The 17,500-nt window shown below is 43.3% G+C and overlaps 2 protein-coding genes across 5 annotated transcripts in view; both read right to left on the minus strand.

The window, feature by feature from the left end:
• Positions 1-4,796, minus strand: part of ak8 (adenylate kinase 8) — a gene marked incomplete at both ends in the record, with an annotated part of 11,974 nt that extends 7,178 nt beyond the window's left edge. The window contains 5 exons of the mRNA XM_079161471.1: positions 2,780-2,848; positions 3,814-3,894; positions 4,164-4,213; positions 4,525-4,609; positions 4,713-4,796. Coding sequence (XP_079017597.1) covers positions 2,780-2,848; positions 3,814-3,894; positions 4,164-4,213; positions 4,525-4,609; positions 4,713-4,796 — 369 coding nt within the window. The remainder of the gene's footprint in view (positions 1-2,779; positions 2,849-3,813; positions 3,895-4,163; positions 4,214-4,524; positions 4,610-4,712) is intronic.
• Positions 4,797-9,307: 4,511 nt separating this feature from the next.
• Positions 9,308-17,500, minus strand: part of tsc1a (TSC complex subunit 1a) — an 18,788-nt gene continuing 10,595 nt past the window's right edge. The window contains exons 9-22 of one of the 4 annotated variants that reach the window (XM_079161879.1): positions 17,165-17,226; positions 16,974-17,094; positions 16,540-16,622; positions 16,351-16,447; positions 15,984-16,270; positions 13,486-13,640; positions 13,258-13,301; positions 12,229-12,395; positions 11,933-12,115; positions 11,730-11,840; positions 11,090-11,212; positions 10,475-10,662; positions 9,944-10,057; positions 9,308-9,835 (exon numbers count right to left, since the gene is read on the minus strand). In XM_079161879.1, the coding sequence (XP_079018005.1) occupies positions 9,331-9,835; positions 9,944-10,057; positions 10,475-10,662; positions 11,090-11,212; positions 11,730-11,840; positions 11,933-12,115; positions 12,229-12,395; positions 13,258-13,301; positions 13,486-13,640; positions 15,984-16,270; positions 16,351-16,447; positions 16,540-16,622; positions 16,974-17,094; positions 17,165-17,226 (2,240 nt within the window). In that variant the 3' untranslated portion in view covers positions 9,308-9,330. Of the gene's footprint in view, positions 9,836-9,943; positions 10,058-10,474; positions 10,663-11,089; positions 11,213-11,729; positions 11,841-11,932; positions 12,116-12,228; positions 12,423-13,230; positions 13,302-13,485; positions 13,641-15,983; positions 16,271-16,350; positions 16,448-16,539; positions 16,623-16,973; positions 17,095-17,164; positions 17,227-17,500 lie in introns of all 4 variants that reach the window. The other 3 variants (XM_079161878.1, XM_079161877.1, XM_079161876.1) reach the window with 3 other exon arrangements.

The following is a 17,500-nucleotide window of genomic DNA, read 5'->3' on the forward strand; positions in this document are numbered from 1 at the left end:
CAGCTGCAAGCAGCCGCCAACAGCCTCCAACAGCCGCAAGCAGCCGCCAACGCCCTCCATTGGCCACCAACAGCCGCCAACAGCCGCCAACAGCAGCAAACAGCCGCCAGCCGCCGCAAACAGCCGCAAGCAGCCACCAACAGCAGTAAACAGCCTCCAACAGCCGCTGCAAGCAGCCGTTGGAGGCTGCCAAACGGCTGTCAATCACTGTGTAGCCCCGCCCCTAAAGCATCCCCTGCTTTATGGTCTGTGTGACTCTAAATGGACCATCATTTACTAAATGAACATCATGCTGTATTGAAGAAGACTTGCTTAAACTAGACACATACAGAGAGAGACAGAGAGAGACAGAGAGACAGAGAGACAGAGGTAAAGTATTTAATGTGACAGGATGAGGCGGGTCCTGATGGGAGCTGTCAATCATCCTACTCTCCTCCATTCACACTGACAGTCAGAAGATAAAGACATCTCGTGTGTGTGATGAGTTTAGCCTGCGGCCAAAAACAGCTATTAACAGATGAAAGTAGCTGCTAATATCTCACACACACACACACACACACACACACACACACACACACACACACTATACACAGATGCTAAATGCTAAACGTTGAAGGCTGGAGGCTGAAAGAAGCAGCTGTTTGTAGAGTTTAGAGGAAAAGACAAAACCTGAACGCTAGTTTACTACTGATCACACACACACACACACACACACACACACACACACACACACAGGGAGAATAGACTCATTGTGATGTTAACGGACTTAAAGCAGTAAATTGATCTCTGATCACTGTCCTAAAGGAACGATCTGAGGACCTGGAGAAGCTCCTTAGAGCTGCATGTCTTTGTGTTTATGGTGAACGTGTTCCGGTTGGTGTGAGGATGTGTGAGCAGAGGGCAGACACTCAGCTGTGCTGTTGTTGTTGTGGTGAGAGTGCTGTTGACAGCAGCTTCACCGTCTTTAATTCTCTTAACGTGATCAGAAAGCAGCGCTCAGTGTGCTGATGAACGCTGACAGCAAACAGGACGTGATGCTAATGAGGAGCAGCACAGAAAACAACACGCTGATGTGACAGCAGCTCCTCCCTTTGATCAGCTGATCTCTGGGGAGCAGGCCTACACGCTGCTCGGCCTGCTGGGAATCGTAGTATGACACGACAGAGACCAGAGCATCAGTTATTATCATCACAGCAGATCAGAGGGAGGGAGGGAGAGAGAGAGGGAGAGGGAGGGAGAGAGAGAGAGAGAGAGGGAGAGAGAGGGAGAGAGAGAGAGAGAGAGGGAGAGAGAGAGAGAGAGAGAGAGAGAGAGAGAGAGAGAGAGAGAGAGATTGGGATTGTGTTAAAGCAAATTCAATGTTCAGAAAACTGTTTCTGTTTCTCCTTTGACGGGTCAAATAAGTCTTTGTTACTTTGTTAGACAGTAACAGTACTTTGTTAGACAGTAACAGTACTTTGTTAGACAGTAACAGTACTTTGTTAGACAGTAACAGTACTTTGTTAGAGAGTAACAGTACTTTGTTAGAGAGTAACAGTACTTTGTTAGAGAGTAAAAGTACTTTGTTAGACAGTAACAGTACTTTGTTAGAGAGTAACAGTACTTTGTTAGAGAGTAACAGTACTTTGTTAGAGAGTAAAAGTACTTTGTTAGACAGTAACAGTACTTTGTTAGACAGTAACAGTACTTTGTTAGAGAGTAACAGTACTTTGTTAGAGAGTAACAGTACTTTGTTAGACAGTAACAGTACTTTGTTAGACAGTAACAGTACTTTGTTAGACAGTAACAGTACTTTGTTAGAGAGTAACAGTACTTTGTTAGAGAGTAAAAGTACTTTGTTAGACAGTAACAGTACTTTGTTAGAGAGTAACAGTACTTTGTTAGAGAGTAACAGTACTTTGTTAGAGAGTAAAAGTACTTTGTTAGACAGTAACAGTACTTTGTTAGACAGTAACAGTACTTTGTTAGAGAGTAACAGTACTTTGTTAGAGAGTAACAGTACTTTGTTAGACAGTAACAGTACTTTGTTAGAGAGTAACAGTACTTTGTTAGAGAGTAACAGTACTTTGTTAGAGAGTAAAAGTACTTTGTTAGAGAGTAAAAGTACTTTGTTAGACAGTAACAGTACTTTGTTAGAGAGTAAAAGTACTTTGTTAGACAGTAACAGTACTTTGTTAGACAGTAACAGTACTTTGTTAGAGAGTAAAAGTACTTTGTTAGACAGTAACAGTACTTTGTTAGACAGTAACAGTACTTTGTTAGAGAATAACAGTACTTTGTTAGACAGTAACAGTACTTTGTTAGAGAGTAAAAGTACTTTGTTAGACAGTAACAGTACTTTGTTAGACAGTAACAGTACTTTGTTAGAGAGTAACAGTACTTTGTTAGACAGTAACAGTACTTTGTTAGAGAGTAACAGTACTTTGTTAGACAGTAACAGTACTTTGTTAGAGAGTAACAGTACTTTGTTAGAGAGTAAAAGTACTTTGTTAGACAGTAACAGTACTTTATTAGAGAGCAACAGTACTTTGTTAGAGAGTAACAGTACTTTGTTAGACAGTAACAGTACTTTGTTAGACAGTAACCGTACTTTGTTAGACAGTAATAGTACTTTGTTAGACAGTAACAGTACTTTGTTAGAGAGTAACAGTACTTTGTTAGAGAGTAACAGTACTTTGTTAGACAGTAACAGTACTTTGTTAGAGAGTAAAAGTACTTTGTTAGACAGTAAAAGTAATTTGTTAGAGAGTAAAAGTACTTTGTACATAGAGTATCTTACTCTGTTGAAGCAGTCGATCTCATTCAGTCTCTGTTGAATCCGTCTGACCAGCTGATCAGCAGGAAGCTCCTGAACACACACACACACACACACACACACACAGTCTCTGTGAGTGTGTGAGTGTACCTGCTCTGTGTGTGTGTGTGTGTGTGTGTGTGTGTACCTGCTCTGTGATTGTGTGTGTGTGTGTGTGTGTACCTGCTCTTTGTGTGTGTGTGTGTGTGCCTGCTCTGTGATTGTGTGTGTGTGTGTACCTGCTCTGTGTGTGTGTGTACCTGCTGTGTGATTGTGTGTGTACCTGCTCTGTGTGTGGTGTGTGTGTGTGTACCTGCTCTGTGTGTGTGTGTGTGTGTGTGTGTGTACCTGCTCTGTGATTGTGTGTGTGTTTACCTGCTCTGTGATTGTGTGTGAGTGTGTGTGTACCTGCTCTGTGTGTGTGTGTGTGTGTACCTGCTCTGTGTGTGTGTGTACCTGCTCTGTGTGTGTGTGTGTACCTGCTCTGTGATTGTGTGTGTGTGTACCTGCTCTGTGATTGTGTGTGTGTGTACCTGCTCTGTGTGTGGTGTGTGTGTGTGTGTGTGTGTGTGTGTGTACCTGCTCTGTGATTGTGTGTGAGTGTGTGTGTACCTGCTCTGTGTGTGTGTGTACCTGCTCTGTGATTGTGTGTGTGTGTGTGTACGTGCTCTGTGATTGTGTGTGTGTGTGTGTGTGTGAGTACCTGCTCTGTGATTGTGTGTGTGTGTGTGTACCTGCTCTGTGATTGTGTGTGTTTGTGTGTACCTGCTCTGTGATTGTGTGTGTGTGTGTGTGTACCTGCTCTGTGATTGTGTGTGTGTGTGTGTACCTGCTCTGTGATTGTGTGTGTGTGTGTGTGTACCTGCTCTGTGATTGTGTGTGTGTGTGTGTACCTGCTCTGTGATTGTGTGTGTGTGTGTGTACCTGCTCTGTGATTGTGTGTGTGTGTGTGTACCTGCTCTGTGATTGTGTGTGTGTGTGTGTGTACCTGCTCTGTGATTGTGTGTGTGTGTGTGTACCTGTGTGCTGTGGACTTGGTCCTCCAGTAGACTGTCTGTGGTCACACGGACGGCTCTCAGCTCAGCACTCAGCTTTATGGCCTGAAGGACAAAGACAACAACCACAGAAGAAGAAGTGATGAGAGGAAGTCTGGAGACTCGGCTCTTCTTCATGCATCAGCTGTATTATTATTATTTTATATTATTGTAGTTGTTCAACACTGTGGACCAGTGTTAGAGAACAACAACAACAACAACAGAGAGCAGCTGATGTGACCACAGACTGAAGACCAAACACTGAAGGAACTCTTCTTCTTCATTGGTGTCGCTCACACTGACAGAGAATCAATGAAGCTTCCTGTAACACTCACCACTGAGAGTTTACCAACAGCTGGAGGACCCAGGACCAGGACCCTGGGGACTACCACAGACAGAGAGACACACAGTGAAGTTGAGTGTCTACACACTTTAACAATAATTTTTTCTTCATTAAAAATAACTAATATTCATGTTTGAGTGTTGAGTGTTTAATAAAGTGAGGACAGACAGGAAGTAGAGTCACAGCTCCCTCTAGTGGCTCAACTCATGTCTGCCTCAGACCGAGTCTCTGAGAGACCAAACACCTCCAGAGTACTAAATATAATCTAGTAATAATAACTATCCCAGGACTCCTCCCGGGGGTCTTGGTCACCTGGTTGAGACCCGCTGTCCCCCTCCAGCTGGAAGACTTACTGTCCACACTGGTCCTCTGCAGCAGACGGATCAGGTAAGTGATCGGATCCTCAGGCTGATCAACCACCAGGCTGGACAACATGGTCTGAGACACACACACACACACACACACACACACACACACACACACACACAGACTCAGTGAGGTGGTCCTGCTGGTCTCAGATCTGCAGCAGGTTCTTTCTTACCTGCACCAGGTGAGAGATGTTGTGTTGGTCAGCGTAGACAGAGGTGTGAGGAGGAGCCCTCAGAGGTTTCACCGTCTCATCCATCAGATGCTGCTTTCTCCTGAGGACCATGAACACATCACATTTAGAATGAATCAATGATCCTGAAACTTACACCACTTTGAGGTACTTGTACTTTACATTAGTATTACTTCATACTTCTACTCCACTACGTCAGACGTTTCTCATGTAATCAAGTGAAAACTGACCTGTAAGCTGACGTTAACATTAATACTAGCATTGACTTTAACGTCAATGCTTACGTTACAATTTTAGTTGTTAACTAACATTGATGTAAACACGTTAGCTAACATTGACGTAAACACGTTAGCTAACATTGACGTTAACACGTTAACTAGCATTGATGTAAACACGTTAGCTAACATTGACGTAAACACGTTAGCTAACATTGACGTTAACACGTTAACTAGCATTGATGTAAACACGTTAGCTAACATTGACGTTAACTAACATTGACGTTAACAAGTTAACTAGCATTGCCTTTAACATGTTAGCTAACATTGACGTTAACATGTTAGCTAACATTGAGTTAACTAGCATTGACGTTAACAGGTTAACTAGCATTGCCTTTAACATGTTAGCTAACATTGACGTTAACATGTTAGCTAACATTGACGTTAACATGTTAGCTAACATTGAGGTAAACACGTTAACATTAAAACTGACGTTAGCTTCTAAAGGTGTGTTCACACCAAACGCGATGAACGCGGTGAGATTACATACAAAGTCTATGTACAGACGCGATGAATGCGATGGCGCGGCGCGTTTGGTGCGTTTGGTGCGGCGCGATTGACGGTCAAAACGCCGAAACGCCCCAAATGCACAAGTTAAAATATTTTAACTTCTGCGAAAAAATCGCGTGACGCTCCAGCGCGATAGCCTATCAGCGTTGAGTTGATCCCCACGTCATCAGTGAAGTCCTGCTGTTGTTGAATCAGGAAATAAATACTGTAGCCGCCATGTTCACCCAAACAATGAATAGACGCTGCCGTATTTACGTCTGGATGACGTTATTGTGAGTGTTGATGGAGCTGCTACAATGTTAGCATAGCCTAGCACCGATCAATCCGAGCTCCATTGAGAAAGCAAGTGCAAATCGGCATCATTATGTAGTTATTTCTGAGTCCCTTTTTGTCGGTTTATTGCCGTTAAATCACAGCCAAGTCAGTTTATTGTGTGTTCATACAGCTGTAGTAAACAGCCGACATGTGGCTCACTAGACATGACATGAGCGTTTAGTTCCCCGTGATATCTGGGACTTCCACAACACCTACTGAACAGAAATAGAGGTGATTTTTCTACGGTTGATGGCGGACAGTTGAACGGCTTTCAGGCCGATAAGCCACGCCTCCTCTCCGGCGCGTCCAGCGCGATGGACGCGATGCACGCGAATAAACACAAATAGTCCCGGCGATACCGGCGTTCATCGCGTTTGGTGTGAACACACCTTAACTCTTAGTCTTAAACGTTGTTTCTGTTAATAGTTGAAACGTCATAATAAACCCTCCTGAAGGTATTAACTGTAGAAACCTTCTCACCTGTTCAACGAGCCGGTTGCTAAGGAAGCATTTGCTTGTTGTTAGGGAATGACGTCTTCAGCTCGCGCGGTGCCAGGAGTCTCTGCTGGCGTTGCAGGGCAACGCAGTCCGTAACTGTACGTTTACTGTTAACAACATGAAGTAGAAACATCTGCTGTCATCATTTATCAAAATGTGAAAAAGTTTGGTTTGTAATAAAATGTTAAAATGTTATGAAAATATGACTTCCGGTCTTCATAACCTTCAAAATAAGAGCCGTCTGGACGGGACGTAGTAAGAAGAAGAAGAGAAGTGTAGAAGAAGAGAAGTGTAGAAGAAGAGAAGTGTAGAAGAAGAGGTGTAGAAGAAGAGAAGTGTAGAAGAAGAGTAACGGAACTACAAGCATGAACCGAGCCGCGGGCTCTCTCGCGCCCCCATCAGGGAGGCAGAGGTACTGTTTGCTCCTCTGAGGTTTGATGTCAGATAAAGACTGAATAAGTTCTACACACACGTGAAATACAATACATGACCTATTGTATGGAATAAAGGACTTATAATACAAGTGTCTACACATATTACAGCGGTGACAAACAATGAGAAAACAACAGGCGCGCGCTCAACCTGTCTTGCGCAATCTGAGGTGGCACAGCTCGCGTGTCTCTGTTTGAACAGGACACGAGCTAATTCAGAGATTTTGATATTAAAAATGCTTGAAATCATACAGAAATTACATTTATAGCACAGATCAGTAGATACATATTATTTATTTTATTTCATCATGTTTTTTACTTTTCATGATGTCAGGTGAGGCTCTGCCTCGTCCCTGATTCAAACTATATGATAATCAGCTCCATACTTCTAATATCACACCTCTTTATTTAGTCATGTTTCATATTTTTTAAATAATAGATTTAAAATATCAAATATTTATCCCCTTACACACAATCATACAAATAAATACGTGTATCACATTTAACAGACTTCACAGTAAACACTGCGTAGTCACAATAGTAATTATAATTATTACGAGTATTTAATCTTTTTTGGTTTGTTATTGTCAATGTAAGATATTTATATATATATAAATATAAGTATTTTTCCTGTTCCTATCATTGTTCTACCTGCATGTTCTTCGTCTACAGACACATTGAGGTTAAAAGCACAGAAACACTGGAGATCAACATGTAAATCAAGAACCACTCAGAGGTTTTACACGTCTTTATTTCTAGAGTTCACAGTTTAACATTCGTCAGATCTCTGAAGCAACAGCAACGTTGCTGAGGAGGATTTGCCGTGTTGAGTTGCTGAGAAAGAAACGAGTCATTGAGGTTTATTCATCAGAAGAAGTCTTTGGTTTAAAGGTGCAGTGACATAATGTCAGCACAGAGCTAGCCTAGCTTAGCATAACGATAGCTTAGCATAACGACAGGAAGCAGCATTTTGAACTACTGTACTGAGCCCATCCTGGACCGGTCTCTGTAGTGGACACACAGACCTCGTCCTGGACCGGTCTCTGTAGTGGGATGTGTTGGGGTTTAAGGTTGAGGACCAGAGTCTTGCTGGTTGGTGGACTAATAAATTAGCATGTTAGCAAGTAAATGTAAAATATAAAGGACCAAGACCTGAACCCTGAGGAACCCCACAACCAATTATCACCACTGCCATAATGTTATGTAACTCTAGCCGTTTGCTAACATGTTAGCATTTGCTAACATTAGCATTTGCTAACATGTTAGCCGAGTCTACTTCAGGAGATGCTAACACATCAGGTACTGGTTCTGCTGCCCCTAGTGGGTTAAATAACGTACTGGGAAGAACCACAACAGTCGCTAACTCGTCAACGGATTCCTGAGAAAGTCAGATTTAGTGTTTAGATGCTGCAGAGGACAGCGCGGCAGTTTCATGTTACAGCTAACGATGCACGATTAGCATAGCTGCTGTTAGCTTCTTTGATAATTCGCCAACACTAAATAAACAGTTTTGGCTTTAATAAGATGTTTCCTGACTACAAATCCCATCGGACACGAGAACTACATTCAAACTCATCAAGTACAATCAGGACCTTCAGTCGCAGAAAACACCAGAGCTAACAAGCTAACAAGCAACATAGCAACATTAGCAACATTAGCCTGTTAGATAACAAGCTATTGTTAGCTAACAGGCTAATGTAAGCTAACAGGCTAATGTTCGCTGTGTTACCATTAAGGCTGTAATGTCGCTCATGTTTTTATCGTAACAATAAATATGTTAAAAACAAAACATTTATGGATCAATTTGTTCTGTTGTACTTTTTGGTTTGCTGTTCTGTAGTTTTTGAGTTTTCACCTTCACGTTATCTGTGAATGTTGTTATAAATGTAATGATTAAGAAGACAAAATCAAACGTTAGCTAACATCAAGCAGTACATTTCATTCGTTTTGACAAAGTCTTTTTCTGGCACTAATAATATCAACCTGGTAGTTTATGTCAAACTAACTAACATCAACTTTGCTAGCTAACCAACATTAGCAAAAACGTTCTGAATGTTAGTTAGCTTAAAGGCTAATCTTAGCAACAAGGTTCTGAATGTTAGTTAGCTTAAAGGCTAATCTTAGCGACAAGGTACTGAATGCAAGTTAGCTTAAAGGCTAATCTTAGCAACAACGTTCGGAATGTTAGTTAGCTTAAAGGCTAATCTTAGCAACACGTGCCTCAGTTGTAGGTTTTTCAAAGCTTGTTAAAAATGTTGTGTTGAATGATTCTATATGAACCTTAAAAACAAAGCATGTAGCATGTAGCACCGAGGGTGACTGAAGGTCCTGACCTGGTTTAGATTGTGGACTGTTAGCATGGCTAGCTAGTTAGCGGTAGCCTGCTAACACCTGGAGCAGGTGCTTTTATCTCCACCTTCATCTGACTCAACATCCCTCTCCATTCCTCCCTCCTTCCTCCCTCATCCCTCCCTCATCCCTCCTTCGCCCCTCCTTCATCCCCCTTTCGCCCCTCCTTCGTCCCTCCTTCACCCCTCCTTCACCCCTCCTTCGTCTTTCCTTCACTCCCCCTCAGTACTCGGGCAGCGTCTCGTCGTAGTCCATGATGCTGAGTTCGTGCCTCCTCTGGCGGACAGCGAGTGTCAGGTCTCCAGGAGGTGCAGGAGGTCCAGAGGAGGTCCGGCTGTGAGCTGAAGCCCAGCTCGGGGGCTCCGTCTGAGGACTCCCTGCAAGGAGGATCTCTGCCTCCTGACCCAGAGGAGGGCTATCTGGCTGGTCCTCCTGCTTCTCTTCCTGGTTCTCCTCTTCCTCCCCCTCCTGCTCCTCCTCCTCCTCCTGGCTGTGATTGGTCAGTCTGAACAGCTGCCGTGCACGCTGCTCCAGGAAGGAGCCGACGGCCAGGGGGGAGTCGATGGGGGAGAGGGAGAGGGGGGAGGATGAGCAGGAGGGGAGGTGCAGGGGGGAGGTGGAGAAGGTCTCCGCAGCTCCGTTTATTATACCAACAGAAGAAGAAGAGAAGGGGCGGGGCTTGTGGCCGGCCTGAGGTGCCGGTAAGGCGACGCTGCCGCCGTTTGGCCTGAGGGATGACATTACATGACCTCATCAATGACATCATCACTGACATCATCACTGACATCATCACTGACATCATCAACTGTATCTGACGAGCTGCGACATCAGTTACCTGCTGTGTGCGTCCAGGTGGATCTGGCTGTACAGGTGAAGCGTCTCCGTCTGCAGCGTCTGGGTGACTCTCCTCAGAGCCTCACAGCGACTCTCACACGCCGACAGCTCGCCTCTGACAACAAACAACAAGCTGCTCGTTCAGCTGTCTGCTCACCTGAGGACAGCCGAGGACTGTCTGCGTGTGTATGTTGCATTAAATAACGCTACTTTGAGTTAAATTACGTTATATTAGGTTAAGTTACGTTAAGTTAAACGTCAACATATCTGAAGAAGCGTCTGAAAACATCATCGTGATCTTATTAAACTTTATCTTTATGTACTTCCTGTTTACATCTTGGTAAACAATCGTTACTTCTCATTAGTTTTAAATTCACTACATTCATGTTTATATTAAACTTCCTGTTTGTGTTATTTGATGTTTGTTCCTCTATGATGTTTTTATTTTTGATGAGATGAATGACTTCCTGTTTCCCACTGTACTGACATCACATGAACACATCATTAGTAGATCTGACTCCAGGACCCTGACCTGCTCTGGGCCTTGGTGTCCTCCAGCAGTTTCTTCTGATCCAGGATCAGCTGGTCTTTCTTGGCCAGCTGGTTCTCCAGCTCTGCTGTCCTGTGATTGGCTGCTTCCAGCTTCTGTCTCTGCTGGACGTCGCTGTCCTTCAGCCGCTGGTACTCCTTACCCACACTGCACTGCAGCATGGACGCTTCCTGACCCACGCACGCACATGGAGACAATAACTGAGAACAACACGGTGGTCCCTGAACGCCACACCAATCACCGGTCAATCACGTTACTCTCTGAACACCCTGTTCTCCTGTTCTCATGTTCTCATGTTCTCATGTTCTCATGTTCTCATGTTCTCATGTTCTCCTGTTCTCCTGTTCTCATGTTCTCCTGTTCTCCTGTTCTCATGTTCTCATGTTGGTCCCTGAAGTGTGATCTGATACTAAACTCTGGTTCAGTTCATTGTATTCATGTTCACGGCCTCTGATAATGAATACGTTTCATTTCATGTCTGTACATTTCACAACTTGGGTCAAAAGCTTAAAAAGCAGATGGACGATTTAATTAGTCTCTACTTTGATTAAGAGCTTTGTGGAGAGTGTGTGTGTGTGTGTGTGTGTGTGTCCTCACAGTGTGCTGGTGTGTCTCTCCTCCAGTCAGCTGTTCACTCATAGCTCGGTTAGTTTCTCTCAGCAGGACGAGCTGCTGGTTCAACAGGAAGATCTGCTGCTGCAGCTGCTCACTGCTGCACAACTGTACACAGGAACACACTGTTACACACTGTTACACAGTTACACACTGTTACACACTGTTACACACAGTAACACACAGTAACACACAGTTACACACTGTTACACACTGTTACACACTGTAACACACAGTTACACACTGTAACACACAGTAACACACAGTAACACACAGTAACACACTGTTAAACACAGTAACACACAGTAACACACAGTAACACACTGTTAAACACAGTAACACACTGTAACACACAGTTACACACTGTAACACACAGTAACACACAGTAACACACTGTTAAACACAGTAACACACAGTAACACACAGTAACACACTGTTAAACACAGTAACACACTGTAACACACAGTTACACACTGTAACACACTGTAACACACTGTTACACACAGTAACACACAGTAACACACTGTTAAACACAGTAACACACAGTAACACACTGTTAAACACAGTAACACACAGTAACACACTGTTAAACACAGTAACACACTGTTACACACACTCTCCTCACCTTGAGTGACAGCTGGGTCAGCTGGTGTTCTGCATTGTAAGCCTTGTTACTGGCTTTCTGAAGCTCCGCCTCCAGGTCCCTCAACATGCTCTGATTCTCCTGGAACTCGCTCTGCAACAGCCAATCACAACACAGGATCATCACAACCCTTCATCCTGATGATGTGTGTACCAGCACAGTGTGTATTAGTATTGTACGAGTACCTTGAGTCTCTGCTTGTCTCTCTGCTCGTCCTGTTGTTGCAGCAGCAGCTGTTGGTTGTGTGTGTGCAGCTGCGTGGTGTGTGTGTGTGTGTCGTGCTGTAGCTGTGTGTATCGTCTCTGTTCTTCCTGCAGACTCGACTTCAGAGAGCGAATCTCTTCGTCCTGAACGCTCAGCTGACCCTTCTGTAAGATGTCCACATGTAGATATCACGACTCCGTGTTTCATGCTAACGTGCTTGTGTTTCATGCTAACGTGCTAATGTGAGACTACTGTGTGTTTGCGATCAATGTGTTACCATGGCAACGACGTGCTCCTCCAGCGCGGTGGCGTTGATGACTCTACGCAGAAGACGGCGGTTTCTGACGGCATGTTGCTGACGTTTGAAACGTTCGTACTGCAGCTGACTGTGGACCAACAACAGCTGACTCCTCAGAGACTGAAGCTCCTCCCCCTGGGCGGGGCCTAACACACACACAGTCCGTGTTACACCTGTTGGGATCAATTATCTGCATTTATGCTCACCTCAAATCTGAAGGTGATGCGTTTAAAGCCTTCAAGATGAATCATGTTAATGAGGTGAATCATGTTAATGAAGTGAATCATGTTAATGATGTGAATCATGTTAATGAAGTGAATCATGTTAATGATGTGAATCATGTTAATGAGGTGAATCATGTTAATAAGGTGAATCACGTTAATGATGTGAATCATGTTAATGAGGTGAATCATGTTAATGATGTGAATCACGTTAATGAAGTGAATCACGTTAATGATGTGAATCATGTTAATGAGGTGAATCATGTTAATGATGTGAATCATGTTAATGAGGTGAATCATGTTAATGAGGTGAATCATATTAATGAGGTGAATCATGTTAATGAGGTGAATCATATTAATGAGGTGAATCATGTTAATGAGGTGAATCATGTTAATGAAGTGAATCATGTTAATGAGGTGAATCATGTTAATTATGTGAATCACCTTAATGAGGTGAATCATGTTAATGAAGTGAATCATGTTAATGAAGTGAATCATGTTAATGAGGTGGATCATATTAATGAGGTGAATCATGTTAATGAGGTGAATCATGTTAATGAAGTGAATCATGTTAATGAGGTGAATCATGTTAATTATGTGAATCACGTTAATGAGGTGAATCATGTTAATGAAGTGAATCATGTTAATGAAGTGAATCATGTTAATGAAGTGAATCATGTTAATGAAGTGAATCATGTTAATGAGGTGAATCATGTTAATGAGGTGAATGATGAGTGTCATAACTGTTAGTTTCTGGTACCTTTGGTTTTCATGCTCTGCTGTTTACCTCCACAATGACTCCGATCCACCGACTTATTCACTGCTGACAACCTGACACACACACGCAAACACATTGATTATAACATCCGAATCAGACGTCAAACATGTTTTAATGAAGTGTTATGTGAGTTTAACTGGACTTAGACTCAGCTGGACTGGAGAACCACAGGGCTCCATTTTGGGTCCACTGCTGGGTCAAACTCTTTGTTAATGATCTCTATGGTAACAGTCTCACCTTCTGCTGAGGTGTTCATGAGCGTCGTGTCCGTGGACAATCAGCTGATCCAAAACCTCCAGAGGAGAGATGGAGATTTGCTCCTCCTCCCTGTCCTCCTCCTCTCCTCCGCCTCGTCCCTTCTCCTGCTCCCTTGTTGCTCTCTCCAACGCCTCCTACAGGACAAAGCATATTCATCAATGACATGAAAGTATTGACCAACAGCAGCCTGGATCCACTAATCTACTGTGACTTATTACAATGATAGTTTTACATAATCAGCTAAATATTCAGCTGTGACTTTGATCTTTCAGAAAACACGAAGAAAGACATTACTCAATTAATTAATGAGCAAGATAAGAATATTTCAGCAGGAAGAGAAAACAAGATTTAATAACGTCACAGGTTTTATATGAACGTTTCCTGGTTCCAGTAGCGAGCCGTGTATGTTCTAGCTGGGCCTCACTGCTGTCCTGCAGCAGAGTCACCTCCTAATAACCTCATGATGCACAGCTACGGTTATTATTCGTTTCTAGGGGTGTAACAACACACGTATTCGTATGAAACCGTTCGGTACGAGGCTAACGAACCGAACAATACGTTTGAATAATACTAGTGCATTTGGAAAATGCAGAAGCTTAAATTGTAGTAAATATAATGTTTTCTGCGCTCACTAGGAGACAGCGGTCTGTGACCTCTGAACCGGAAAAAAAAGAAAAAAAAAAAAAAGACAGCTGAGGCACAGCACGTGTGTTCTGGGAGGCTACGCTAAACTAGCTTAATGAGAAAACAACATCAGCAACACACATTCTGCTACACACTCGAGGGCCGTTCAGATATTAGATGTAAAAAACAAACTCAGGTGACTTACCAAATGCTGTTCACTTGAAGACAAACTCCATCCTCCTTTCTTTGTTGACAAAGAGTTTAATCTCACGGTTAAATCCCAACTCACTAATCTGTTTCTCCTCCTTCAGACGTTGAGTGTTAAAAAAACAAAAGCTAGGTAAAAAAATAATAATCTACACCAAGAAAAATGTCATCATTTCTTCCATATCTTTCAATTTTAACTCTTTCTACTCCGACTAAGCTCTGCTGGCTACGTTAAGTTTCGTTTCACAATAGTCACGTGCTCTCGCCCACTGACCAATCACAGCTCACGCTGCACGTCACTGCAGAGCTGCTGCTGAAAACTGAGCTGTGTGTTAATGCTGACGTAGCTATAGGCCAGCTAGCAGCTCTGACACGTCAAAGAATACGCCCACCATGTCAAACTAAAGATCTGATTGGTTGAAGACTATGACGATCAACAACATCGTCCCCATTCACTTAACCTGCACATGGATTCACTGGTGAGTCTGCAGGCCTGGGGCCTCTCTTCTACCTAGAGACACAGAGGTGAACTCTGATTGGATCAAAGCTCTACTTAAAACAAGCTGCACTGAAGCAGAGCAGCTGAGGAGCACAGTAGCTGTGCAATGAGAACATAAGATAATGGGGACAATATTTATATAAATTATAATACATGTAGTGTATTTAAGAAGAATTATTAAATTATAAAATAGCTCTAACTTTGTGATTCTGTTTAGGCCAGCAGAGAAGGCTTTGCAGGCCCACCACTGGTATACACGTATATATATATATACACACACATATATATATATATATATATATACACATACACATATATATATATATATATACATACACACACACATATATATATATATACGTATATATATGTGTATATATACACATATATACACATATATACACATACATATATATATATATATATATATATATATATATATATATGTATGTCTAATGTGGCCTTCCTGTTCTTCAGAGTCACCAGAGGTTGCACCTTGTTGTGAACTGTATTTAGAGTCATGGAGGCGTCTCTTGATTGTAGACTTTAACAACGACACTCCACCTCCTCCAGAGTGTTCTGGACTTCAGTAGATGTTATGAAGGGTTTCTCTTCACCACGGTTCACCAGTGTTTTCAGCCTAACAATGTTCTCCTTCACTCACATCGACACCTTTTAGGTCCGCATGCTGAGAGTACCAAGGACCAGCTACCAACTGCAAATATGACATTTTGAATCGTATTGTCTGCATCATTTGTCATGAAATAGTGACAGAAGAGGCCACATCTGGCCATGAAACCGTTTGTCAGACAATTGTCCAGTTACTTCTGATCCTCTGAACGTGGGATGATGTAGAAATGGCCGTAATTCCTAAACGTTATTGTGATTTTTTTGTTTTATCCATTGAATTAAAGCTGAAAGTCTTCAACCACATGTTGACTGATTAGTTTCAAATCCACTGGAGTTGTGTAAATAAGCAAAATTAGAAAAATTGTGTCATCGTCCAAATACTTATGGCCCTGACTGTATAATATATATATATATATATATATATATTATACACACACACACATATACAGTATATGTGTATATATATATGTATTTATACCTGACTAACCACTAGTCTCACCTGTGGTATTTGGTTTACCTGAGTTATCCTTCCGATGAACAGCATGGCGGCTCGTGGCACAGCGAGCTCAAACAGGAGCTCGTACGGGGGGGCGGGGCTCTGGCCGGAAGGGGCGGAGCCTCCCTCCTCTGATCTCTGGGTGGTGAAGGACGAGGAGGAGGAGGGGTGAGGGGGGGTGAAGCAGAGTGAGAGGGAGCAGGGAGAAGAGGGGAGGGCTGAACCATGACGGGGGGTGGAGGTGAGGAGGAGCGGTTGAGAGGAGGAGGAGGAGGAGGAGGAGGAGGAAGGCTGCTGGGGTCTGACGTCTGCAGAGAAATGATGAACATAAAGATCAATAACTATTCTCCTCCTATAAATAAAGGGACCAACCAGCTGATCAACTCACCTTCTCTGATGTTACTGATGACATCACTCTGGCCTCTTCCCTGCAGCTCTGTGATTGGCTGAATGGACGACACCTCCAGCTGTGTGACCAGCTTCACCTGTGAGGAAGACAGAGAGAGAGACCCCTTCACAATAAAAGCCTTCTAGTGAGGACAGCGGAGCTTCACGTCTACCTGCTGACTGATCTCACCTGGTCGTTGTTGTGACCGCCATCTTGGTTTTCTTCAGTCAGCGGCGTTGCTGGGATGGTGGCTGATGAGGGACTTCTCACACCTGGACACACAACAGACAGACGGGTTTCACCTGTCTCACAGAGTGTAACCTGTCTCTCAGTGTCTCACCTCTCTCACCTGTCTCACAGTGTCTCACCTGTCTCACCTGTCTCACCTGTCTCTCAGTGTCTAACCTGTCTCACCTGTCTCTCAGTGTCTCACCTCTCTCACCTGTCTCTCAGTGTCTCATATTGTCTAACCTGTCTCTCAGTGTCTCACCTGTCTCTCAGTGTCTCACCTCTCTCACCTGTCTCTCAGTGTCTCATATTGTCTAACCTGTCTCTCAGTGTCTCACCTGTCTCTCAGTGTCTCACCTGTCTCTCAGTGTCTCACCTGTCTCTCAGTGTCTCACCTGTCTCAGCTGAGATGGAGGCGGTCCTGCTCAGTAGGGAGGGGGAGTCTGTTGCAGCAGGTTCAGGAGGGGGCGTCGACAAACCACATTGTGAGGACGGACTCCAAGTGACATCATCAGCCTGAACACAAATATGTAGTAAGCAAGGGAAGGAAGGAAGGAAGGAAGGTAATGAATGAAAGGAGTTGTACCTGTACGTAGGAGCTGTTGAGAGTCAGACGTTCAGACAGCAGCTGAGGACAAACTGAACTTCCTGTCAATCAGAACAATGAATAATTAACATCTTTAAAACACATCAAAGCCTTTAATATAGTTGAACTCATGAATTATTCACCAGTTAAATGCTGAAACTTTTAGTTTCATTTTGTGAATAAATTAATAACTTTCTTGAAGTTATTCCATCATCATTACATTACAGTCACCTGAGCTCCAGGTGTGTGTGTGTGTGTTACCTGAGCTCCAGGTGTGTGTGTGTGTTACATGAGCTCCAAGTGTGTGTGTGTGTCACCTGAGCTCCAGGTGTGTGT

Source organism: Pholis gunnellus (genome assembly GCF_910591455.1).
Source record: "Pholis gunnellus genome assembly, chromosome: 6".
In the NCBI taxonomy this organism is placed as follows: Eukaryota; Metazoa; Chordata; class Actinopteri; order Perciformes; family Pholidae; genus Pholis; species Pholis gunnellus.